At 53.3% G+C, this 24,000-nt stretch overlaps 12 protein-coding genes across 12 annotated transcripts; 8 read left to right on the forward strand and 4 right to left on the reverse strand.

The window, feature by feature from the left end:
• Window positions 1-352: 352 nt before the first annotated feature.
• Window positions 353-1,395, reverse strand: SNOG_16020 (hypothetical protein; the record flags this gene model as incomplete). Its single annotated transcript, XM_001806099.1, has 2 exons — window positions 353-395; window positions 629-1,395. The coding sequence occupies 2 exons, from the start codon at window positions 1,393-1,395 to the stop codon at window positions 353-355; spliced, it is 810 nt and encodes a 269-aa protein (XP_001806151.1).
• Window positions 1,396-1,779: 384 nt separating this feature from the next.
• Window positions 1,780-2,002, forward strand: SNOG_16021 (hypothetical protein; the record flags this gene model as incomplete). Its single annotated transcript, XM_001806100.1, has 2 exons — window positions 1,780-1,850; window positions 1,948-2,002. 2 exons carry the CDS (start codon window positions 1,780-1,782, stop codon window positions 2,000-2,002), a joined length of 126 nt encoding a protein of 41 aa, XP_001806152.1.
• Window positions 2,003-2,512: 510 nt separating this feature from the next.
• On the reverse strand, window positions 2,513-3,989 carry SNOG_16023 (hypothetical protein; the record flags this gene model as incomplete). The annotated part of the gene is made up of 3 exons (XM_001806101.1): window positions 2,513-3,211; window positions 3,238-3,750; window positions 3,799-3,989. The coding sequence occupies 3 exons, from the start codon at window positions 3,987-3,989 to the stop codon at window positions 3,109-3,111; spliced, it is 807 nt and encodes a 268-aa protein (XP_001806153.1). The 3' UTR covers window positions 2,513-3,108.
• Window positions 3,990-4,199: 210 nt separating this feature from the next.
• SNOG_16024 (hypothetical protein) lies at window positions 4,200-5,482 on the forward strand (the record flags this gene model as incomplete). Its single annotated transcript, XM_001806102.1, has 3 exons — window positions 4,200-4,296; window positions 4,351-4,629; window positions 4,680-5,482. The coding sequence occupies 3 exons, from the start codon at window positions 4,200-4,202 to the stop codon at window positions 5,480-5,482; spliced, it is 1,179 nt and encodes a 392-aa protein (XP_001806154.1).
• A 175-nt stretch (window positions 5,483-5,657) lies between these two features.
• Window positions 5,658-6,059, forward strand: SNOG_16025 (hypothetical protein; the record flags this gene model as incomplete). The annotated part of the gene is made up of 2 exons (XM_001806103.1): window positions 5,658-5,810; window positions 5,970-6,059. 2 exons carry the CDS (start codon window positions 5,658-5,660, stop codon window positions 6,057-6,059), a joined length of 243 nt encoding a protein of 80 aa, XP_001806155.1.
• Window positions 6,060-7,113: 1,054 nt separating this feature from the next.
• SNOG_16026 (hypothetical protein) lies at window positions 7,114-7,668 on the forward strand (the record flags this gene model as incomplete). The annotated part of the gene is made up of 2 exons (XM_001806104.1): window positions 7,114-7,310; window positions 7,467-7,668. The coding sequence occupies 2 exons, from the start codon at window positions 7,114-7,116 to the stop codon at window positions 7,666-7,668; spliced, it is 399 nt and encodes a 132-aa protein (XP_001806156.1).
• A 905-nt stretch (window positions 7,669-8,573) lies between these two features.
• Window positions 8,574-10,415, forward strand: SNOG_16027 (hypothetical protein; the record flags this gene model as incomplete). Its single annotated transcript, XM_001806105.1, has 3 exons — window positions 8,574-8,854; window positions 8,904-9,109; window positions 9,166-10,415. The coding sequence occupies 3 exons, from the start codon at window positions 8,574-8,576 to the stop codon at window positions 10,413-10,415; spliced, it is 1,737 nt and encodes a 578-aa protein (XP_001806157.1).
• Window positions 10,416-11,343: 928 nt separating this feature from the next.
• SNOG_16028 (hypothetical protein) lies at window positions 11,344-11,560 on the forward strand (the record flags this gene model as incomplete). Its single annotated transcript, XM_001806106.1, has 2 exons — window positions 11,344-11,430; window positions 11,486-11,560. The coding sequence occupies 2 exons, from the start codon at window positions 11,344-11,346 to the stop codon at window positions 11,558-11,560; spliced, it is 162 nt and encodes a 53-aa protein (XP_001806158.1).
• A 145-nt stretch (window positions 11,561-11,705) lies between these two features.
• On the forward strand, window positions 11,706-14,047 carry SNOG_16029 (hypothetical protein; the record flags this gene model as incomplete). Its single annotated transcript, XM_001806107.1, has 2 exons — window positions 11,706-12,244; window positions 12,512-14,047. The coding sequence occupies one exon, from the start codon at window positions 11,706-11,708 to the stop codon at window positions 12,165-12,167; it is 462 nt and encodes a 153-aa protein (XP_001806159.1). The 3' UTR covers window positions 12,168-12,244; window positions 12,512-14,047.
• Window positions 14,048-16,617: 2,570 nt separating this feature from the next.
• Window positions 16,618-16,927, reverse strand: SNOG_16030 (hypothetical protein; the record flags this gene model as incomplete). The annotated part of the gene is made up of 2 exons (XM_001806108.1): window positions 16,618-16,717; window positions 16,905-16,927. 2 exons carry the CDS (start codon window positions 16,925-16,927, stop codon window positions 16,618-16,620), a joined length of 123 nt encoding a protein of 40 aa, XP_001806160.1.
• Window positions 16,928-18,872: 1,945 nt separating this feature from the next.
• On the forward strand, window positions 18,873-20,990 carry SNOG_16031 (hypothetical protein; the record flags this gene model as incomplete). Its single annotated transcript, XM_001806109.1, has 3 exons — window positions 18,873-19,530; window positions 19,816-19,965; window positions 20,467-20,990. 3 exons carry the CDS (start codon window positions 18,873-18,875, stop codon window positions 20,988-20,990), a joined length of 1,332 nt encoding a protein of 443 aa, XP_001806161.1.
• Window positions 20,991-22,519: 1,529 nt separating this feature from the next.
• On the reverse strand, window positions 22,520-23,198 carry SNOG_16032 (hypothetical protein; the record flags this gene model as incomplete). The annotated part of the gene is made up of 3 exons (XM_001806110.1): window positions 22,520-22,758; window positions 22,790-22,811; window positions 22,836-23,198. 3 exons carry the CDS (start codon window positions 23,196-23,198, stop codon window positions 22,520-22,522), a joined length of 624 nt encoding a protein of 207 aa, XP_001806162.1.
• Window positions 23,199-24,000: the final 802 nt, after the last annotated feature.

Here is a 24,000-nt window from a genome sequence, read left to right on the forward strand (position 1 = left end):
AATATAAATGAACGAATAGTACGAACAAGCTTGATAGGACCACCCTTCTCGAAACTCAGCGTATCACGGTCATGGACTCAGGGGAAAGTGGCATGCAATCTCGGTCGGTTGGTTTATTCGTGAGGCAAATGCCATGTTACACTGGATAAGCATCGCAAACTATCTATGCAGCCGAAGAAGACCCAGTCTTGCCCTGCTTCAAAGCTGATGTCCAACGTGAGCGAGCACATAACGAAAGTCAAACCCGTGAGATCAAGGACCTTTGTTTCAATTTTCTCGCGCTGTCGCTATTGTACCTTCCCTACGAACATTTCCCAAATTTGTCAATATCCAGGCTGTGTACCCCTCTTGTTTACCTTCGCCTTCCTACGCCAGTGGGTAAGGTGCTAGGGCAGCTCGACTGTATTCAGCATGCAGCGTTGAGTCCTGCATATAGCAATTGCCAACGATAGTGTTCAGCTGTGGTGTGTGTATCTTATGGTAGTGATGCCGCTCCACCAAGAGCCCGGCGATTGCGCAAAACATTGCTTTGATGTAATCCGCTTGCTGAAAATGAAGACCTGCTAACATGAGACACCTGGAAGAACTCGATTAGCGCTGATCTCAACCATGATAATTGCTTACTTACGCGTGTGACATGTCTGAAGTCCAGCGCCCGAGGCTGTTCATCAAGGCGATGTAAGCCCTGAGTCTGTCGACGCGAGTGGTAAGTTGCATGACATTGAGTGCAGCCGCAGGTGTTATAAGGTTGGCTCTATAGGAGGTTGCTGAGGCCCTTTCTTGTATGTCGACTTGAGCCGCTGCAGGAATGCATCCGTCACAACCACACCAGAAACCCCAATGGGTGTGCAGCTCTGGGCGTCGAATAAGGTGATTAGAGAGCCAGAGATCCGCAGTGTAGTTGATGAAGATTTCGCTTCCATTCGGTATCGTTCTTGTTGCGATCAGTCGGGACTGGCCATGGGCAGCCTCACATATTTCCAGATCCGCGTTGGGAACGCATGAGTGGTTGACGTAGGAAATTGTTGGATAGACGACAAGATGCATTCTGCTCCAGTACCGATATTGGAAGGCATTGTGCTCGAAACGGGCAACCAGTTGCCTCAATGCCGTTGTTGCACCTGCTGGACGGAACAATACATTGAAAAGTCCTTGGTTCGCCGGACTGAGGGACGTAACAGCACGGGAGAGAATTGTAGTCGTACCGGCTCTTTCGTTGTTGTAGAAAATGGTACTATTGCCTGGCCGCGGCCACTGAAGGGGGCCATATCCGGTCGAAACGTTGACCAACGGTTGCTCTTCATGTATGAGTTCCCCCTTCTGGATGTCCCGTGTTGCGATCACGCCTCTCCCAGCAACGACTGGAGGTCCTGCGACGATCTGCCACGAGGCCATGTTGACTTGGATGATGATTCCGCGTCCTGGAGATGTTATGATCTCATGTGTGTCACATCATCAATGACCTTTATACTACCTTGTGCAAGTGGTTTCCAGTCCATTCTGCGTCATGGTCGATTGCAATGTCTTATCTCTTCTTTGTGCAGACGAGACATGTCTAAGGTAATGTTTGTCCGAGTGTGAAATCCGGGTTCTGACAGCTGGCGAACGAGCATCCGCACCCACCTCGTGCACGGGAAGAAACGTGATCTTTCGTACAGAGAGAAGTGTGTTCTTCGTAGCCTGGAGACGACCCATCATGGACAGCAGGTTCGTGATAGAGGAGTATCGCATAACATTCAACGTAGACAGCAGACCTAAAAGATCGCATAACAATCCACCATGGATTGGTACAAGACGTGTGGCGCCGCAAAGTTGCATTACACCCGCCCACATCCTCCCGTACCTGCCAAGTCCCATTGCGACTCAGGGGCCATCCAATCAAACCCCATCAATCCCCAAAACCACAACTTAGCGCTCACCACACGAAGCCCAATACACCAGTGCCAGCACTCCGGCGGCCTCCCTCGCATCCATTTTTCAACACGAGCTCACTCATCGCTAAGCGCCACCACACCAACCGCTCCTGGCAGACACGAGGGCGGGTGGTCGTGTGGCTGTCAGTGCGTCCGTGACGAGGCGCTATCGAAATGCTTGTTCTAGAATGCCTGTCATAGGGGCCCGGGAGTTTTGGCGTTTTTGACAGCCGTGTTTAATAAACATGTTCGCGTCCCTTTGTCGTGGGATTGCGTTGTCTTTGTGGTACCGCAGTCGATCCTTACTTGAAGTTTCAGTCGCTCTTTAATTTGTGGTTTTTTGTGTTGGTTTAGTCTACCTATCTTTGACGTCTACATACAACTACCTGCTTTGTACTGTGAATTCGACGATTAGTGCAGATATGGTTCGCGCGGTGTTTGTTGTGTTGGGGATGCTGGGAGCTGCTGTTGCGCAGTGTAAGTCGACATTCTCTTACATCTTGAGAAGTCTGAAATGCTAACGACTATGCTGCAGATACTGGACCAGCGTTCGACCCAAGCAATGCACCCTTCTTCGGTCCGAGCGGCCTCGTCGATCCAACTCTCAGTACCGCCGCACCTACTTCGGTCGGAACGCCTACGTTTGTACCATCGCGCACATTGTCTGCCTCTGGCTCCGTCGTTACGTCTGGTGCATCGTCTGGATCAGTGCTTCCTACTCTCTCCGGGATTGCGTCCAGAAACGGAACCATGTCCTCGACAAAGCTATCATCGAGCACCTCCCACTCATCCTCGTCCTCCTTCTCGAGCTCGAGTTCGACTTCGGCCTCCCGCACCCCGTCGGCTTCATCATCGGCATCGGCACCTGCACAGAGCACCGGCGCTGCTGCTGAGAACGTTCCTGGTGTAGTTGGCGCGATAGTGGGAGGAGTGTTGGCTGGATTGGCAATGTTGTAGACAATATATGGGCAAAGTGTGTGAGGATGAACTCCTGGCATGGGCCCTTCAGGGAAAGTGCTGTGTTGAAAGGAGGAAATTGAAAACAAGCTGGGAGAGGTCATGTTGGAAGAAGAACCAACAACCATTCAGGCCACAAGAAATTGCGGACTTCTAGAATAGCTGCAGTAAGCTAGTGAGAGGACAGGAGTTCTCGCGAGGGTCGTGAAGAACGGGTATATTGTAGATAGACTGCTCATCAAAAGATCCTACCCTTCAGAGACGAATCTGAGGTTCCCATGAATTTTCCCTGGCCAAGTTGAACGCCGCCCAAACGCCATCGTGATGCATACAGCTTATTTCTGCAACTTTTAGACACACGCTCTACTCCTCCATGGCTCCAACCTCGGTCACCGACTCTGATGAGGTGGAGTAGTATGCCTTGAGATCGATCTTGAACTCTGCCATGGCCACGCCAAACATCTTCAGCAGCGCAGTCTTGTGGCTGTTCATGGTCTCGCCCTCGGTACACACTGTGTAGGGCGCGTCGAGCATGATCTTTCCCTTGTCGAGCCTCGTTGGCATGCCCCATTTCCTGATTGTGGTCTCGACGCTGTGCGGTAGCGCTACATCTTCTTCTTCTGGAATTTCTCCGCCTCTTGAGTGTACCACACCGGCAGGAATTGTGAAAGTTTGGCTCGCAGTGACGCCGGCGCGCGCAAAGTCGGTCTGCGAGTATGCGCCAAAGTACTCGATGATCTCAGACGGGTCGCGGTTCGTGAAGAAGAGACCAACGTTGCCGGCGAGGTATTCGGTCAGTTTGGAGAGGTTGGTGAGGTGCTCTTCCGCAGGCGTTTGGCCGAGCGCCTTTGCCATGACCTTGGTCTTGCCAAAAAAGAAACTAGACAAAATTTAGACGAGCAGGTCGAGCGCAGACTGAGAGACGTACCGGCTGTCAGAGAACGCAGCGCGCACTTCCTTCAGGTACGAGTTGCGCATATTCTCGACGGCAAAGACGAAAATGTGCTCAAAGTTGTCCGCCGCTTCCTGGACATTGGCGAAAAGCTTCTGCGACAGCTCCTTGCCCTTCTTGTCGGTCTTGGTGAGGTGCACTACCTTCGCGCGCTTTGATTTGGGCATGTCGGCGGTGTTGCGGTTGTTATCGTGGTAGGTTGTAGCACCCAAGAAAAAAGTTCGAGGTCGCAGAAAAGCAGCGGGGAATTTTTGGCGAACCACCGACACTTGCACTTGGCAGCCGCGGCGCGAGCTCCGCGATGCAGGTCCGCATTCACTCTCCCCACGCTCCATCCCACCAAGAGTTTAGTATGATGCTGCGCCGATGACAGAGACATGTTGGATTTCATGGACAATGTGCAGCATGCATTCTACGAAGCTTCGCACTGGAACGTTGACAATTCCTACGGCGCGTTGAATGCGACTGCGCGAGGTACGTTTTACTTTCCGTTCTGCCTACATTGAGATGCTAATTACCTACTTATAGCCCTGTTGGACTTTGACAGCCCGCGCGGACTACGACTGCAGATCTCTTCACTCGCCGCGCCCAACTTTGCAACCTCGTACACTCTCGGCAGTGTCGGTGTCGTCGATGGCTCAGTGTCGTACCTATACTCGTCGCTGCCATTGCGGAAAGACTTCAAGAGCTCGAGGATAGACCTACATCATGTGATTAGGGGGTTCAAACATCTCCAGGAGTTGCGGAAGCCAGACGAGAAATGGTCGTGGGAGCAGTGGCATGCTGGGAGGCGGGTGGACCGAAAAGGTGAGGGTGCTGTTACTGTCTTACCGAACCGCAGCTAAGACACATGACAGACACCCTACTGTATGGGCGCATTTTCCTTCCTCAGTCAAGGCTAGAAGCCCTGTATCTGCGCCGTCTCGCCCCGACACGACAGCTCAGAATCGCCGCCGTCAGTGACTCGAACCTCAACAATGGCGGCACTATCCTTACTCTGCTACAAACCGACTCCGGGAAATACAGCACCGAGTACATGTACAGCACAGACTCGGCGCTGATGGGATTGCGCGGGCTCTACAACTTTGGTCCGGATCCCAGAGTCGCGCCCACCGAACCAACAAGGCCAGAGCAGGTGGAACCCGTGCATGGTCGCTTCAGCGCGGGCGCGGAATTGTACTACGGCATCTTGAACAAGAGTGGAGGGATGAGCACTGGCTTGCGGTTCACTACCCTTCCCAACCATCCGGGCTTTCCGTATACCATGACACTGACGCTGAACCCATTGATGGGCAATCTTTCTTCCACTTATGCTGTCAAGGCTGGCCCTAGTCTGGCGCTGTGCTCGCGTTTCGACTTCAACTTCTACTCTTATGAAAGCGAGCTGCAGCTCGGGTGCGAGTTATGGCGACGCCGCGGCAACACCGACACCGAATGGGCTGTCAAAAAACTGCGCCCCGACTGGAAACGGCCCGCCGCCTCGCCCGATGACGACGTCGCTGGCGTGCTCAAAGCAAAGGTTGACCAGGATGGGCGTGTCGGACTGCTGTGGGAGGGCAGGATCAAGGAACTGCTATTTACCTTGGGGGCGAGTCTGGACCTCAAGAAGAGAGAGCAAATCTTCCGGTCTGTCGGTATCGAGCTGCAGTACTCCTCCTGAACGTTAAACGCATCTGCCTGCACACCCTCAACCCTCGCGAAGCGGAACCATGACGTGCGCCAGCCGGCAGAGAGCGGCCCTTTGAAGGCTTGTCGTTGACTCAGTGACGTTGAGGCAGCGATATCCCTACGTCTACTACGCTTCTGGAAGCATGGTCTTCCACTGTATATGAATAATGGCCATAGCATTCGAGCGACTGTTTCCAGCAGAATGGGCGAGTTGGGAAGGTGGATACGCCACGAGTCAGCAAGACTACCAGGCAATGTCCAAGCTTCCCAACGATGTGTTTCCTGTTCATGACAGCGACGGCCGTATTCGGAAACCGGCGGTGAGAAGTGCACTGCATTTTCGCCCCAAATGGTGTGACGCTGGCACTCCATGTGTGGGGATCATGGCTGTTCGTTACATGTCGCAATCAAGACGTTTCGGAATGTTTTCAATGCGGTAGCGCCACGACTGCCCAACACCTGCACACTACGGAATGCAGCAACAAGACAGCTGCACATACGTTGAGCAGTGGCTTAGCAAGGCCTCCACCGCCCACATGTCGTTGCCATATCATAGTGAACGGCTATAGGCTAAATCGATCCGCAACTGCCGGAGCGTGCCGTTGTTGGATGATCAGGTCCCGGCGTCCTGGTTATTCTCGCTCGCTACCAGCATCGAAAACCACCGACCACTCATGTCGCCGTGCCTGACGCATGCCCTATAGTTTGGCCGTACTACGAGAAAACGGTGGGTACAGAACGTGGCCAGGTTAGTTTGGCAGCTAATGTATGTTCTGTTGGGTTGTCACTTTGATTCGAGAGGAAGCTGCAGCTGGCCGATGTTCGCGGGAGAGCTGCAGGACAATTGGAAACAGGGTCAACCACTCCAATCGACAGTTTAGTCATGTATGATGACCACGCGCAGTGTGATGTTTGACCGACCCGAAGGTTCGTACACGTGATTGTACCCATTCGCCAACAAGGACATGCAGCCGTGTGCTGAAGACGTAATTCTGTTGACCGATTGTTGGCTCTGGCTCTTCTATTCGCGCCCAATTTGGAACTCCCTCATGCGAGCACAAGGTGAATGCATGTAAATTCCAGAAACAAGTCGATAACAACGTACTGTTTGTTCGTAGCGACTAGGGATATTGTGCGAAACAAGGGCATAATGTCGGTACCATATGTTCTTATGACCTTGAGCTCTAATCCCTAGGAAGGTCCGATCAGGTGGCATAAACCGGAGCGGTGATTCAGAACAACTGTATGCGACTTTGTTCGTCGTTTCGTGAATTCGATCTAATGTGTGTGGGATGATATCGAGATGACCCCTTTCTTTTGAGCGTTGGCATCCAGGTCTACAATGCGATCGGATCTAATCTGGTGTTGATGAACTGCACTTTAGCCACAGCGATTGCCGATGCCCGAGACGTCGTTGGTGTGCCTCGCGACCTTGGGTGACCAGGAAGTGGTGGGTGCTCCAGATTAGCATCGGTACGGCGAGTAGACTAGAGGACTGTCGTGTCCGCACTAAGAACGCGCGAAGAACAACATCGTCCACACTGACTCCGAGATGCTCGTAAGTCGAAGACGGGCGTGTCAGGCTGTCGAGAGCACATGGCACGGGCTGTGATGCTCGTCAGGATGTCTCGTCTCCTCTCGGCTGTCCCGAGCGATCTGCGTCTGCGACACGGGCCTGTTGAGCGCGCGCCTCAAGATGCGGACCCGGGATTTCGCCGTCTCACAGTCGGTGACGAGAGCTTTGGCGCAGCGGTGGAGGCATGCAGCGTGTGGAATGCCGAGCTTTTCTCAGACATGAGGTTGATTCAAACAGGCCGTTGGTGCGCGTCGGTTGTGTCTCCATGCCGTCATGCCGGTGAACCAGAGGCTGTCTCACGCAGACTTGCAACCATGGGTTGTTTTTCGTCCCGTACCTGGCGAGGCTGCACTGCTGCAGGGCGTCGTGCGCTTGGCAGCGCTCGAACAACGATGTGCAGGTGCGTACGTGCGCCGTCTCGTCAAACACCCATGGCGGCCGTGGCCTCGACTGGATACGATGCAGCCGTCAGTCAGGATTCATCAGGCGGTCCGCGAGTGTTTGCGGACCGGGATAACCTATGCACCACGTCTCCTGAGCCTTGGAGGAACGCGCCCGCCGCCCTGGCTAACTCTGCATCCCGGCCAGGCTGCCCGCTGTGAGTGGCCGGCCGGCGGGACAAGGAGCTGCTGGATCCTCCGCGCAGAGTGCCCCTGATGGGATGGGCAGAAGAAGACTTCGCTGCGGCGTGGCGACGATGCAGCGGGTGCCGACGTCGCCCTCTCGTGCATCGCCATCGCTGCGAGTAATGGCGGCGTGTTGTTTTACGCAGAGCCATAGGGCCGCAAGTATCGCAAGGTTCTCGCAGCAGCGTTCGCAACAAAAACGGCGTGCTAGCAGCCTAACAGACTAAATCTGGTGATGGGTAGTGGGGCGGTGGGCGCTTACTGGCCCTTGTTATGGGGCACGTCCGGTTAGCGCGCCATCCCCTAGCCTGCTGGCTTGAACGCTCCTTCCTTAATCTCCCCTTTCGCTCCCCCAAGTCGCTCATTTACCTCGCCGCCTCTCCTGTATCCGGGTCCCGCATCGTCACCACCTCATCGTCGGTGCGATCTCTATCACCGTCTCTTCTCCTTGTCGACTTCTGCGAAGTGCTGCCACTCCTTTCGGCCTTCGCCCACGTTCCTTTCTCCACAATCCTTCACTTAGGCCTTGCCTGTCCACTCCTTGACAATTCACCACTTCCCCTCCTTGACCACCTGAATCGCTCTTGGACGATCTTTCTTGAAACTGCTCCTCGGCAAGCAGACTTTCTTCCTCGACAGCATCACGCGCGCCTGGACGGTGTCCGCCTCGACAGCCCACGGAACCTCACCGACCCACTGGAATTGGACCCGCTGCAAGCTTCAATCAGCTCCTATCTTCACCACTCCATATCACTTGGACCCATTGCTCCTTACGATACCCTTACGACATCGATAGACAGAGGCGCCTAGCTTGACTGCTCCCTCTCCCATCAAATCAACTAGCCGAGCCAATTTCGCTCTACTTTCTTCAAGAACCAATTATGCAGTCCGCCGACGACGCAATGGTGTCTCCTTCACCTTCCCCCGGGGCCCAGTCGACCCCCACCCCTACCCATGGATCCGCTCCTCGCCGACCCCCTCGCAAGAGCACCCTCACTCAGCAGCAGAGGAACCAAAAGAGACAGCGCGCCACCCAGGACCAACTGGTTACCCTCGAAGTCGAGTTCAACAAGAACCCAACTCCTACTGCTGCAACCCGTGAGAGGATAGCATCCGAAATCAACATGACGGAACGATCAGTGCAGATTTGGTTCCAGAACAGGTGAGGATTGCAACGAGTTTGTAATGGTCTGATGCTAATGTTCGGGCAGACGCGCAAAGATTAAGAACATTGCGAAGAAGAGCATCGAGAACGGAGATGACTGCAACGACATTCCCGAGTCGATGCGGAGATACCTCGCACTGCAGGCCATGGAATCGGGAAAGTCAATCGGAACCAGCTTCCTTGGCCGCACCGGTGGTATGCCCTACGGCAGCGGCATGCTCCTCAACACTGACACCAACTCCTCAAAAGTTGGTAAGTAATTCTTGCAAAGCACGTTTAACATGATGGGGCGTGCTAACAAATTTCAGTCATTCACCACTTTGCTTGCCGCTCTCTTAGCATCGGAAACTGGAGACGTGTTGGCCAGAGCGCCATGGACCTGGTCATTTTCTACTCACCAGAAAAGTGCTGCATTACATACTACATCAACAACGACTCCGCCGGCTACAAGATTGAGTACCCATTCGCGTACATCAAGAACATCAGCCTGGAGAATGGTGATATGACAGCTAACGCCGAGGGCGCTTCGCAACGACCAGGAGGTCTCGTTGTTGAGCTCAACCGGCCACCAAACTTCTTCATGGACTCTTCTGGGTCCGGAGGCTTCTTCCAATGCGGCGATTTCACAGAGGACCAGCAGGCATCGAACATCTTTGTGCACCATCTCGGTGGTCACCCCAAAGTGCTCAGTGGCCAATTGGCGAAACTCGTCTCGTTGGAGTCGTTTCAGAACCGACACAACATGTACGACCCAAACACTCTTGCAGTCTCGGCACCCGTCTCGCCTATCGCCCACCGACCTGCATCGCAACCCAATCATCTCGTACATCCTCACATGGGCATGTTTCACGACTCGCATCTTGCGCCTGGTCCATTCCCACAGCGTGGTCACAAGCGTCAACGCAGTCGCTCGGTGCCTGTTGCTATTGACTTTTCTATGATTCGCCAGCCGATGCCCTCATTCATGATCCAGCCTGAGCACTCACCGTACATGCCAAGTCCCGAGATTTATGCACCTGTTCCCCAGAGTGCAGGTCCCATGGGATCGCATCTCAGTATTGACACTTCTGCGGGCTACGGCATGGACTACAGGCAGTACCCCATGTCGGCCACCACCGCTAACTCTCCATCCGAGTACGGCACACCCGCTTTCTTCACATCTGGGCCGTCCAACGACAACATCCCCGCATCGAATTTTGGTCAACAGTACAACATCCCCCCGTATGTGCACACGCCAATGGGCCCACCTCCCCATTCTGCTGCCGCCACTTCGCCGATGCCACAAATGGGCCACCAGGACCCCATCATTGCGAACCAGTCTCCACCTCTGAGCTCATTCGGACGAGATGCGCATGCCGACGTCTACCCAATGTCACATGAGCACGGCATGTCAGACGAAGCACTGCAAATGACTGACATGTACGCGAAGCAAAGTCTCAACCTTCCCTTCCACTCGCCTTTGATGGAGGAGAATGTTGATGACTTGGACATGCAGAACATGGTATCTTTCGGCACAATAGATCCGTCCAGCCTGTCGCCTGAACATCATCAAATGTAGGCACAGCTTGGTGTTCTCATGTCTCTCCTTTGTCAATTCTTTTCGCTCGCGTGAATACCCAGTCTTTGTTGCATCGGCTCAGGGACGTGGAGCGCGGGGGCTCCGCTTTGAGACAGGCGAGAGTTCTTGCTGCCCTCGGTCACCGACGCCGCACCCATACTTAATCTGTGCTCGCGTTCTCGTTTACATATTGGTCTCGCACCATTCGACATATCGCATATCCATCGATTAGTCTAACCTGCTGCCGACAGGAAGACAACCTTCTACTCCTCGACTCCACCTACCTTCGTAACGCAAGTTGAACGACCACAATAGCGGGCTTGTTTACATTTCCGGCGTTGCATGGGCAGGAAGGGTATATATACAGAAAAGGTTGACTGGTGGAACCTGCGCTACCACTTGCGTTGGACCTCAGTTTGACCATTTCAACACTGGCTTTTGTCTTCGGAATAGTTCTCATGTTCATTTTTTTTTTTTTTGGTTGCGAGCTTGGATTGTTTCATTTGTTGCCACGTTGGGCCGTCACATCCTGCCAGTTGGAGGATGCAATTTTGAGGAGATCTTGCTGCGGGTGTTGGTAGTTGAACAGCCGCTGTGCGTGCTTGATTGCAGTCTTATAAGATCTTCAGACGCGATACGGTTCTGCTGCATGTCAGTGAACAATACATCATTACTAGCACCTGCTTGTGTTTATGGTGATGCTATGTGATGAAGGGCGTGTGCAGGCTCAACACTGAGCAGAGGTGAGGATGCCTTATATTCCAGGGAAATTAGACTTGCGTCGTGTCCGGGAAGGACAAGAATGCCAATCGCAATCTCTCAACGGTACTCCGCCTCAATGCAGTGTCTGGAGCTGATTGAATGCTGCAAATGAGCTTTATTTCCACCGTGACTACAGTCTGACGAGGCTGCGAAATGGCTGCGGACCATGGCCAATGAGGGTCGACGTCGACTCGAAACACTGGCGACGGACATTTGCAGGGTCTGGGCCGCCTCGCAACCATCTTCAGCTTCGGTAAGGTAAACGAGCTCTTCGCACAGCAGATGGGGCTAAAAACACCTCACGGCAGATGGATGCAACGACCATCCGCTCCAAAAGCGGAGGGCGAACAAACCCCGAGTTCAGGCTGTGTGACAGAGACTGAAAGAGTGGGGATTATGCCGAGCGACAGCGTGACACGCAGTGGGGAGGATGCTTATGTCAGTTTCAGAGCGCTTAGTAGCGTGTTCGGAAATCATTTCTTTTTCCAACAGCGAGAAGCATGCTGCGCCAGGTCGTGCGAAGCAGACATGACGTACAGGAAGAGCGAGGCCATCGCGCGATGGCGCGGCGAATCGGTGGTCGGGGCGTCGGAAGGTTGGGCGAGGCTCTTCGCGGCCGGAGCTTGTGCAAGGCTTGCCCATCAGTTGCTGTGTGCGATCAGCGAGCTAGCAACAGCTGCCCCTGAGACCGAAGCTCGCTTGGGAGTGGCGGCGCCTGAAAAGCACGCAGCTCCCTTGGGAACCGTTGGGACTGTCTCTGTCCTCTGCCCACACGACACTCTTCACTCCTTCGATTGCCGTGTTTGCAGCCAACCCGCGCGTCGGGACCGAATTGACGACGCAAAACTTGGATCAAAGTTGAGTCCTCGACGTTCAGATTCTCGACAGCGACTTGGCAAGGCGACCCTTCGGCGTCGGTGGAGCTCACTCAGCAAACGGCTGCGCCACCAGAACCACCAGCCTTTTGCGACGCTGCCACCTCTGCGCTGACGAAGCGTCCAACACGCAGCAACATCCAGCTTTGTTCTGCGTCTCGCGCACTTGACTTGAGAGAAGACATAGACAACGTAGGTGGACTTTCCTAGCGACTTCCTAGCTCCAGCAAAGCGCCCGCGACTCCCGCTCGGTTGCAGCCAACCAAGAGCATCCGGCTGCACCGGCTCTGTCGGAGGACGTCAACATTCATAAGACACCACCAGCTCTTTTTGCAGTCGCACCCCCAGCCTGCTTCTGCTCAAACCCCAGTCCTGCGCACGCTGTTGCTGTTGTCCTCGTCGCCGCCCAAATTGAAATTGAAACCCTCGAGTCGGCGCATGCTGATCGCCCGAATCTAGCCATCCTCGTCGCCTCCTTTCCCTTGCCTGCCCTCACCGCCTGCATCTGCCCTGCAACTCGCAGCTCGCAGCTCCACGTCTGGGACCGTCTCCGATACCACTGTCTGTCTACCAGACACCCGACCAGCGCTAGTTGTGCAGAGGTTCCTTCTGACAACCGCCCCTCGACTGCCAATACCCTCCCGTCGACTATCCGAGTAATTGTTGCAATGCCTGTCCGGACCATCAACCCGTTCGCCGCCGCTACTCCCACTCCTCCCCTCGACTCCCTCCACGAGAAGCGCGACACACAGCGCCGGTCTTCCTTCGCCAAGGGCAGCAACAAGTTCACCTCGCTGTTCGGCGGCTCACCCAAATCACGGACAGACGCCGCCGTCCTGCGTGAAGCCCTTGCCGCACAACAGCAAGCTCTCCTGAACTCGCCGTCTCCCCAGTCACTGTCTCTGCCGAGCATCAGCCTGACCACTGCCACCGGCGAGAAGATGCCCACCGAGCCCAAGACCCTCTTCCAGCCGCCGTCCCCCGAGGAGCAGCGACGCATCGCACGAGCACACGCACAGTTTGGACCCCTCGGATCGCAAAAGCACAGGTACCACAGCAAATTCGAGGGCGAATTCGGCGACCCTATTGAGGATGAGCCGCCCTATTACTTCCTATTTACAACCTACATCAGCTACTTAATCTTAATCGTATTCGGCCATGTTCGCGACTTTTTCGGCAAGCGCTTCAGGAAGCAACACTACAGCCATCTCCAGGAGCGGGACGGCTACGCGCCCCTCAACAGCGACTTTGATAATTTCTACACTCGTCGGTTGAAGATGAGGATCAACGATTGCTTCTCGCGCCCCACGACCGGTGTCCCCGGTCGTTTCATCACCGTACTCGACCGCAAGTCTGACGACGGCAACAACACCTTCAAGCTGCTCGGCACCACCACCGAAACCCTCAACATGAGCTCCTACAACTACCTCGGATTCGCGCAATCAGAAGGACCCTGCGCCGATGCCACCGAAGCTGCCATCAGGAAGTACGGAATCTCAATGGCCAGTCCTCGCTCCGACAGCGGTACTTCAGAGCTCACTGTAGAGGTTGAGGATCTCATTGCCAAGTTCGTCGACAAGCCAGCGTCCATGGTCTTCTCCATGGGTTTCGTCACCAACGCCACTACCTTCCCCACCATTGTTGGTAAGGGCTGCCTCATGATCTCCGATGAACTCAACCACTCGTCTATCCGATTCGGTGCACGTCTTTCTGGTGCTATGGTCACCATGTTCAAGCACAACGATATGCGACACCTCGAGCGCAAGCTCCGTGAAGCCATCTCGCAAGGCCAGCCCCGCACTCACCGCCCATGGAAGAAGATTCTAGTTGCTGTCGAAGGTCTCTACTCTATGGAAGGTACCATGTGCAATCTCCCCGGCATCATCGAGCTCAAGAACAAGTACAAGTTCCACCTCTTCGTTGACGAGGCCCACTCCGTTGGCGGTGTCGGTCCCCGTGGCCGTGGTGTCTGCGACTACTTCAACATCGATCCCTCCAATGTCGACATCCTCATGGGTACTCTGACCAAGTCATTTGGTGCCAACGGAGGTTATATTGCTGCAGAAAAGTCCATCATTGACAAGCTTCGCACTCAAAACGCCGCGATGCTCTTTGCCGAGTCTCCATCGCCGCCAGTCCTTGTTCAAATCGCGTCCGCTCTCCGCATCATTAACGGCGAAATTGTTCCTGGTCAGGGCGAGGAGCGTCTCCAGCGTCTTTGCTTCAACTCGCGTTACCTTCGCCTAGGTCTCAAACGTCTTGGATACATTGTCTACGGTCACGATGACTCGCCCATTATCCCAGTCATGCTCTACAACCCCGCCAAGATGCCTGCCTTCTCACACGAAATGCTCAAGCGCAAGATTTCCGTCGTCGTCGTCGGGTACCCTGCCACACCTCTTGTCTCTAGTCGAGCACGCTTCTGTGTGAGCGCTGCTCACACCAAGGAAGATCTCGACCGCATGCTCGCAGCCTGCGACGAAGTCGGCGACATCCTGCAGCTCAAGTTCAGCTCCGGTGTTGCCGGCGGCGCTGAGCCCGAGGAGCTTTCTGCGGAGAAGACTGCAGACGCTGCAAGCAAAGAGCCCAAGCTGCCAAGGTGGAAGCTCGAAGACGTACTCAAGCGGGGTGTGGAGGACGTGCAGTTGCAGCTCAAGTAAGCGACATCGATCTGTGCGATTTGTTTACCCAGCCTTATGCCGCACCACGGTTTGCATCATCACCATCGCTGTTACCGCATACCTACTTCTTCAGCATTCCCGGAGCATCAGGCGCGAGATGACAAATTCTCCTATATTTTTTTCTCTTTGTACGATAAACCAACTCTTCAATACCCTCGCTGTTAACTCTACGTTCCAAAACCTTGTTTGCCTGTTTTCTCTTTCTTCGTGTGGGTTCCTGTAGAGGAGGACCTTTTTGGTGTGGCTTGGTGATTAAGAGGCTAGACCTTGTTTTGTTTGCTTGCACGCCCCGTTGAGGGGGGTGTTTGATACAGCGAGTGGTAATATTTAATGTAGAGATGGGTGTAGGGGGGCGATATATGGGGAGTGTATATATTGGATGAGGGGGGATGAAGGCAGGAATGAAAGATTGCTTTGAAGGCCAAGTCGTCGTATGTCTGTTCGCGTGAAGTCTGCGTTCATTAGTGACTAAACGCTATGTTCACTTGACCTTCTGTGTAATACCTCAGGAGCCGCCCGTTCCTGGGACTGTGACATCATGGCCCCGAGTAGTCGGTGTCCTGACGGCGGTAGTTCACGCAAAGACAAGACTATTACTGACTTCTAGCTTGATGTCGCTGAAGATGCGTCCTTGTCCTGTCCGATTATTACCAAGACATGATGTTTTCTCACGACGAGATGGGCTATGGGGTTTAGCTTCGAATCCCGTTGCAGAGCCGACAAGTTTCCATCCTGCCAGAGTCCGCCCCGCGATGGCTTTGTACATATATGCGTTGATGTAAGCGAGTATGTGGACAAGGGCGGGTTGGTGCTTTTAGGGGAAAATGTGAGAGAGGTATCGGACACGATGGGCTCGGCAGGGCATTGACGCGGAGTTGTGAGCGCGTGCCATTTGGATTTTATCATGCTGAGAGTGCATGGTCGGACGTGGTGACAACCTGAGTGAGGTTAATTTTTCGGTACGGTCTGATCTCAATGACGAATTTTGTGTTTCAGAAATAAGGCCTGTACCCTGTGTCTGGGTTGGGGGTCAGAAGAGTGGCAATGCGTGATGGATGAGGCTGTGCGATTATTTGTACCTGGTGTGCGACGAGGCTGTGCCGTTATGTACTTGGTGAGAGAGTACGAAATGATGGCTTGGTTCAGTGCTCTGTCACATCACAAGGCTGAGCTGTTTACTGTGGCGATAATCTTGCGTTGTGACTTTAGGCTCGGACCCGTTGAAATGGTCTTGTGGATTTTGTACATGGTGACGCAAGATTGTGCTCGTTGCACAAAGAGTGATCTCAGAAAGCTCTCCCTATCGCTTGAAGGTCGAAACAAGATTGCGGTCGTATGGAAATCTCCCTCGTATCACAAGGCTGTGCTGACCTCAAAGAAAGTGCTGACCGTGTCACTTAGCTTACGAAAGATCTTGGCCTTCGGTAACTAGTTCTCCAGACTCTTCCATGTAGCAGATGGTTGCACCTGCTCCACATTCTGTGTAGAAATGTGGCACGTCAACTGAACGTGCTACAGACAAGGCATTGCCCGAGGCTGATCAGATATAGCCTACAGCTTGAAGGGGATGAAGTCTATATGCTACCGTGTCTGCTCGTCTGCAGACACAATCGTGCATGCTTGGTTGGCGACGATGCGGACACGTCACAACGTCGTACTGGTAATCGATCGTCCTCTGTGTGGCAAAGATGAGGCTCTGCATTTCATGGTTGTAGACAGATAAAGTTCAGTGTACGAACTGCCGGAGATTGAAAGTGTTCGGAGGACTCTCGAGCCATGTCTCTAGCATGCAGCTTCGCAACGCAGAAGCTCGCACACCATGCATGTATAGCGGCAGACAATCGATCCATCAAGAGCATCCGGTGCTTGAGATAAGACTGCATGTTACGATGTCTTGGAAGTGCTTTTGATCCAGTTCGTAAGCCGGAAAATAGTGGGATCGTCCATGACCGGTGAAGCTATCAGAACCAAGACGATGCTTAAACTGCGGGGAGATCAGATATCTTGCCGAACTTTTCTATCCCGTGTCCTGGGGTATAGGTCAAAGTGCCGGCTTGCGTCAGCCCACGCTTCGTTCATGCTAGCGAGCTCATCTGCCCGTGTGTACATACGCTGAGAAGTTGCCACAGTGTGAAGGTAACAGTGGGTTTCCAGAGCATTACTATACTTACCGTATAGTCACAGACGAAGACATAGTGCTACATCAAGCCCTATAATATGTGTAGTGAAGCGAGCTGTCCAACCCCGAGATGGGTAGGGCCTGAACCCAGAATCCAGGGCAAGACTGAGCCATGGGCAGTTGCCTAGCGACAATTGAGCAGAAATGCTAAGATATGTCTCGAACCCTCCTTTCGGATCTAAGTGGAGATCCTGAAGGACGTTCACGTACAATAGTGGATTTGAAGGGCGGCTCGCCCCGTCCGGTGGTGTCGTCCTCGGGGCGATGTAAATGTGAGACTAAGAAAACCTGCATAAGGTCGCCAATCCAATTTTCCTTCCTACTTTTCTCCAATCACTGATCACGTCTTGGCTGGTAGTTGGCGTTTGACTGTCCGGGCGTACAAGGCTGAGGATCCACCGTGTCATCAGACAGGTCTGGCGTAACCACTGTCCGGTGTCAACACGGCACGCTCGTGTCGCTAGTTGCCGCTGCCATCCAGAATGATAGTCATTGGCCGAACAGCCAAGCTAAATTCGTGGAAGATATCGCTGTGCAGATGCGGGGCGTGTGTTGTGCCTACTCGAGCGATAGCTGCCCCGTGTGTTGCAACTTACCAAGCTAAGGTGATGCATGCTGCAATATGCGAACTGCTGTATTGCAGCCTTAGTACCTAACGCAAACCTCGCTACTTAATGCGTTTACAGGTTAAAGCAATTGGAGGGTGAAGTTGTATGTCCATCTGACGTGTGCGATTCCTGGCGAATTTCCGTCAAAGTGACCGCAGCCTGGTATAGCAGAGTATGTGCTGCGTCAGTGATATGCACTTCAATCCTGCGAAGTGCGGCAAAGGTATTTTCCAATGCGTGTTGGCTGGGACGCCTGGCTGGACCAGGACTTAGGTGGTATAAAACAAGGCACGTAAGGTATCACAAGAAGGGACGGTGCGACTTCTCAACGGAGAACATACTCAACGGTGATTTGAACTTGGATGGTTGTGTTGATAGTTCTAAACGTTGATACGCTTGAAACTCGAGAACGATGTTGGTGGCATGGGTCAAAGAGGGGTCGATGCTCGACTGCAGCGTCATCATCGCATCGTAAGCACACCTGCGTTCTTCACTGTCACATACTCAATATAGCGAGCATGGGAAGATAGCATCAGATCTTGCGAACCATGGCGTCTCAAATGATGCATGCTAACGAGATCCCAGCGCAACAACATGTTCTCATGCAAGGTTGCACCGGACAAACGCAAACACAACCAGGCTGTGGCGAAGGGCCAACAACCATCACGAGTCCTGCTTATGCATGCCGATCCACTTGATTGCGTGTATCATGAAATCAAAGTCTGACCGGTCAGTAACATTTGAGGCTCTTTTGCGTTCTAAAAGCCAGCTTCCAGCTGGTTCGTTTCGTCTAGGCATCCGATTTGCCTGATCTTGCAAGCGTCCTGGTCAGCCTGGTGGCTGCATCCGGTGAGTGAGCGATGACCAATCTGAACACAGGGCTTGCAATGCCTAATGGCCAATGTCCCAAGTCTGTGAGCACCAAACAAAGGGATGCAGGCGTATGCACGGAAGGAGGGGCACCATAACCGAGACGTAGCGAGAAGGTGTTACCATTGCCGTGGGCGGAGGGCGTGGATAACACTCAATGTGTAACAGGACGGTCTTCTCAAGTATATCATGAGTCGAGATCCTCGTCTGCCTCGAGCTGTCAAGGACGCCTTGCTGGTCACTTGCTCCCACGATCATCTCTCGCTTCCAACATCGTATCTATTCATTCTTTGACTCACCATTGGCCCGGTAGATCAAGGCAAAGCTATTGGTCACCCGTGACATAAATTGTAACCGTCAACAATCATCGAATGGCGTTCCATCAGCAAGGACATGGTGGCGGTGCACATCAACCTGAGTTTCATGGCGGCCAGGTACCTCAGCAACATCTGAATGCTGGCCAACAGCGGCAGATGCCGACTATGCAGCAAAAGGCTTCTCAAGGTCAACAGCAAGCCCGTAATCCATACGTCGACTCGATCCCACAGCTAAGTCTCTGGACATTTGAGAAGCCGTCTCAGTCCTCGACCTGGGATGGTGTCAAACCGCGAAAGGAATATGTCTCACAGGAGGAGATACAAGAGAAGCTTGCCAGACTCAAGCGGGACGATGAGACAGTGACGGATCGCCTTGATGCTACGAAATCAAGGAGCTGTCGTGCGGAGATCAGGAATTTCGTAGAGGATCAGAATGCAAAGCTCAAGAAGGAAAACAAGCTAGGCGAGTACATTATTGCCGGCATGATGCTTTCCGATCATCGCCAAGGGCGCAAGGATAAGCAGAAGTATCCACACCGTGTACAAGTCATCCTTCAGATCGAAGAAACAAGCCTACCGAATGTGCCCAACTCAAGGTTGAACACAAGTGGTCTAGGCACCGCTCATGGTGCCCAAGACTTCAACAAGCCGATGAAGGCTAATAATCCCCTTGGGCCTCAAGGACAGGGTAGTCTGCAGAACCAAGGGTTGAATATGAACCAGCAACAAAGACCTGTCCAACAGCAGGGCCAGCACGGAATGGGCGGGCAACACTTCGAGCAGCGACCACCTCCTCCTCATGGTCAAGTTCCAATGCACCACGGTAACAATCCACCGCCCCCTCCACCGCCTCCACCAGGTCACCCTGGACAGATGAACGGCCATGGTGGTATACCGCCTCCACCACCCCCACATCCCATGAATGGACACATGCACCAGCACCAGACCCAGCATCAGCATGGCCAGCATCAGCAACCAAAAATGCAAAAGATGCCCGGAACTTATCCGGGGACACCTATAGCGGGCATGCGACATGTTCAGCCAGGTGTTCATATTCTTAATGGTCAAAAGCCGACAAAACAAAAGCTTCATCACGTAAGAATGTCAGACGACGACTGGGACACAGAGACCAGCTCGGGCTCAGAACAATGGCAGACTCGTAGTGTCAGCGATGACTTTGCCTATGTGGAAGATCGAGGTCGGGGACGCTCAAAGCCTATCAAACATGGGAAGCAGCATGTCCACAAGTCAAGAAGCCGTGTGAGAAGTCGCAGTGTCAGCCAACGCCGTCGTCAATCGAGTAGGCCCAGAAGGGGCTCTAGTTCATCCGAAAATCGTTCCCATACGAGGGCGACCTATGCCAGCAGCAGCGACGAGAGCAGACATGGCAAAAAGTTTGATCGTTGGGTCCGTCCATCACCAACGCGAGCATATAATAACAGGAGGACTGGGAACTTCAGTCCACCGTCTCCAATGTCTCGTCGCTCGTCTCAGGATTCGTGGACCGATGCCACTTCGTCAGTGTACTCCGACGAACGCGATAGACGTGACCATGGTGGGCGTCACACACGTACGCATTCCCGCACCCGGCATGAGCACCGCCGGCCAAGCATCAAGAAATACGAAACCGTACATAACTACAACATTCGCGAGCCCAACGTCAACGACTATCCGCATGATCCATTGCCTCATCGCGCACGTGATCCTTACTCTGAAGGACTAGGTATCGGAAACAACCGTCCACTCCCCCATCGCGCAGCTACTATGCCCCAGATGCCCGGCATGCCAAGTCGTGCTTATGGATATGCTCAGCAGCCACAAGACTACCTGAACGGCAACAACATGTACGCGTCACAACCGCAACACTACATGCCAACAAACATCCCCGTCAACCCAGACCGCTTCACCCTTGAAGAACTCCGCCTCAAACTAGATCAGCTCAAACTCGACGAGCAGCGCACACTCTTCGGACCTGGCCGCGACACTTTCGAAGACTTCACCACGTTGCGCAACCAGCTCAACAACGCTGAGCAACGTGCACGACTCGGTCAGAATCGCTACACTTTGGATGAGTTTAGGGAAATGTTCAATGAGCGCGGGCAGCGGGCGCCGTTGGGACGGGGCCAGAATGACCGTGTTGATCCGGGGTTGTATTATGATCGAGCGGATCCGCGCATGGCGCAACGGCAGGGTGAGCAGAGGAGGCCGGCATTTTTGGATGATGAGTATTCGGACCCTAGGTACGCTGGGAGGGGTGCGGCATACGATCCGTTCCGTGTTTGAAAAGTAGAGTGCATTTGATATTTAGTACATTGGTCTCGACTTTAGTTTAAAAGTAAAAAAAGTACATACATCTTTTTAGCTCTACGGCTTGTCGTGTCACCTATTTGTTTGTTGTACTTTGATTGTCGTCCCGCATCATACACTATGAGTGCTTGTATCAGTACGTGTCTGCTGGTCATCGTCTCTCTAATTAAGACTAATTCACGCAATCGATAACCTATTGAGTCGCGATTACTGCAAGGACGCGTGAACACCACAGAAATGGTGACTTTAACATGTGCGAATTCAACATGCAAATTTGATTTGACTACAATTAAGCATCATACGTCAAAGTAATGAGAAGTAATAGATCAAGCCGGGCTCCAAGGGGAGGAAAGGCAAACGATAGCAATGACAGTTGAGAGAGCAAAGCGAATTATTACAAGTCACCATCACACGCACGAAATCATATTGGCAACAGCTTCTAAAGAATGAACGAATTGTATTAAAACATCACAAAAAACACAAGGTGCTTGCAAAGGTATGTACCCTCTGCTCCCTCATCCTCAAGCCAACTAATCGGCTCAACGAACGGAGGAAACAAAGGCATCACTGCCGTGAAGTTAGAGGCAATGACTGGATCAATCTTGCTTCCCTGTCCACACTCGCTCAACGTGGATGAATAACGTGATGGCGAGCTCTAGCTTAATTGGAAGCGGAAAGATGTTCTTGCGAACATCCTGTCCATTTTTCGCACTCGACTCCTGCGGTCGCTACAGAGCAGCCACGAAGAGACAAGAAACGAGAAATGCAAAAACCCTCGGAAACCACAATAGTCGGACAGAATATAAGCCCCCAGAGTCACAAATAGCCAAAAAGGCGAAAGAACCCCCAGAAGCCACGAACAACATCGGAAGACGTTGTAACCTATTGTCGCACACAGGATGGTCAATACCTGCTCCATGTCCACTCACTCCTAAATCCAGAGGGGAACTTGTCACAAGCGAAAGCTGCGCTCTCTAGCTCGTGGAAGGCGATGGATGCTGTGCAAGTCGCCTGGAAAAAAAGAGAAGTTGACGTCAATGTCAACATCAGACCCGGCCAGGCTTCCAGTTCGAATGTCTTTGGTCTTCATTGCGTCGCTTTCTCCAGGTTGTCCAAATGGAACCGGGAAATTTGAACTTCGACCGATACGCATATCGGTCGGAATCAAGATCGGCCGTTGCTGGCACCTCTCACGAGATGATCAGCTCGATCCTGTTTGCCAAGTACTTGCTCGGCTGAGGCAAGGCTCATGGGCAAGCAAAGCTTGTGAGCAAGTACGGGCAATGATACAAAACAAGAGCACAAAGGCAGTGACTGTTGCACCCAAAATGCCAGCATCTGCGTGGTCGCTTCGATCGTTGGCGTCTTTCCTCGTGTGCACTGTCCAGAATACTTTAGTCAAGCTAGGTTGCGAGCCTCGCGACAGTCGCATCTTCCAAGTGGCATTTTGAGAAAGGAGACGCCAAGATGCTCGAGGACCAGAACAGAGCAGCAGTGGACGCCATCTAGTCTGCAGGTGCCTCTGAGTACAGGATGTCAAGGACCGTTCGGCCTGTCGAAGTCGCTCGGAGAGCAACTCCATGTCGGTTGACGTCTTCCACCAGTATCGGATTCTGAGACCTGCCAGAAGCCCTTGCTTTCGCAAGAGGTCCAGCCTCTCCTGACTCCTCAAGCAGTGGCGGGGAGTACTCCCTACTCGTAAGGTCCGCATTTGTAACTGCGTTCAGCAGCAACAGCATTTGAACTGCAACAAAACAGTTTAATGATGAACTCACAGCCAAACTGGCATGTGAAACCCTGGACCAGTGCGATTCAACACACGGTCGTTGTTGGCCGTAGCCATGATTCTGGAGTGGACTCCTTGCCGTACCGACCGGACTCGAGCGGGCATGATGTTCGTTCGTCGCAATGGATTGCTTCGTCATGCATGTAATTCAACGCTGAATTCTGGAGATCGACTCCCCGTCTCCGCGGGCGGCTTCCGTTGGAGGCTCGTAGTCGGGCGCTTCGCCGCTCACTCTCCTCAGCGGCCGCATCAGAGTCTATCCGGTGGTCTTCTTGGCTCGTCGGAACTCCTGTAAGCCGAACTTCTCGCGGACTCTCTGTCCTGGTTCTCTGGCTTGATCGTCGGGACGCAGCTATTCGCCTTCGACGCGATGCGCTGTCATTGACCATCATGCGCATTGTGCGAGCCTCTGCACGACTTCCGTCGGCTCCTGTCTGGAAACCAACGCCTGCGAGTGCATTCGACCTCGACTTCAATCAGCCTCACTGATTTCTGAGTTGCTGATGCTTGCGAGCGGCACTTGCTCGACTTCTGTCAGTCTCTAATCTTCGAGCTCGTGACACTGGACGGGACGTCTCCCGACTTCCCAGGCAAACCCATGCCTATGGGCTCTGCCAAATCCCAAGACAAGGTCCCAGGGCGCTCTTCGCGGCCCAGACAGTCTGTGGGTCAGACCTGAGGTACGCATACCCCAAACAGAGCTGCACCAACCTACGACAAGACCTCCTCGAGGACTTAGTCTGTGGTCATGCTCAGACAGGTTCGCACCATCCCTTTCGGGTGGCCAAACCGAAGGACGATGTTACACCAGAGAGGACACTGCCTCAAAGAAGGACGCATCCCATGGCCCGCAGACCAGCGTCTTGGACGCGTGTTGTGATGGTGGTTGTTTGATACTGATGAATCAATCGGGATGGGTTGCTTTATTGTCGTTGTCGTAGTCTTTAGTGGGGGTCCGTCGATGGAGAAGTATTTTCGGACGCGTTCTTGTCGCCAGAGGTGAATGAAATGAGAAGGTAGTGAGAAGTAGTGCCTCCGGAGGCAAGAGAAGTGAGATTTACATGATGTAGAGGACTGTGAGTATTGTGGTGAAGAGGAGAAGGTTTAGGAACTCTGCGAAACGCGGAAAGTGCGTGTGTGAGGAGGTTGGTGAGGAAGAAATTGTCGGTTTTAAGCGGGCGCGTTGGCGCTAGTGAGGTA

The sequence above is a fragment of the Parastagonospora nodorum genome (genome assembly GCF_000146915.1).
Source record: "Parastagonospora nodorum SN15 chromosome Unknown scaffold_42, whole genome shotgun sequence".
Classification (NCBI taxonomy): domain Eukaryota; kingdom Fungi; phylum Ascomycota; class Dothideomycetes; order Pleosporales; family Phaeosphaeriaceae; genus Parastagonospora; species Parastagonospora nodorum.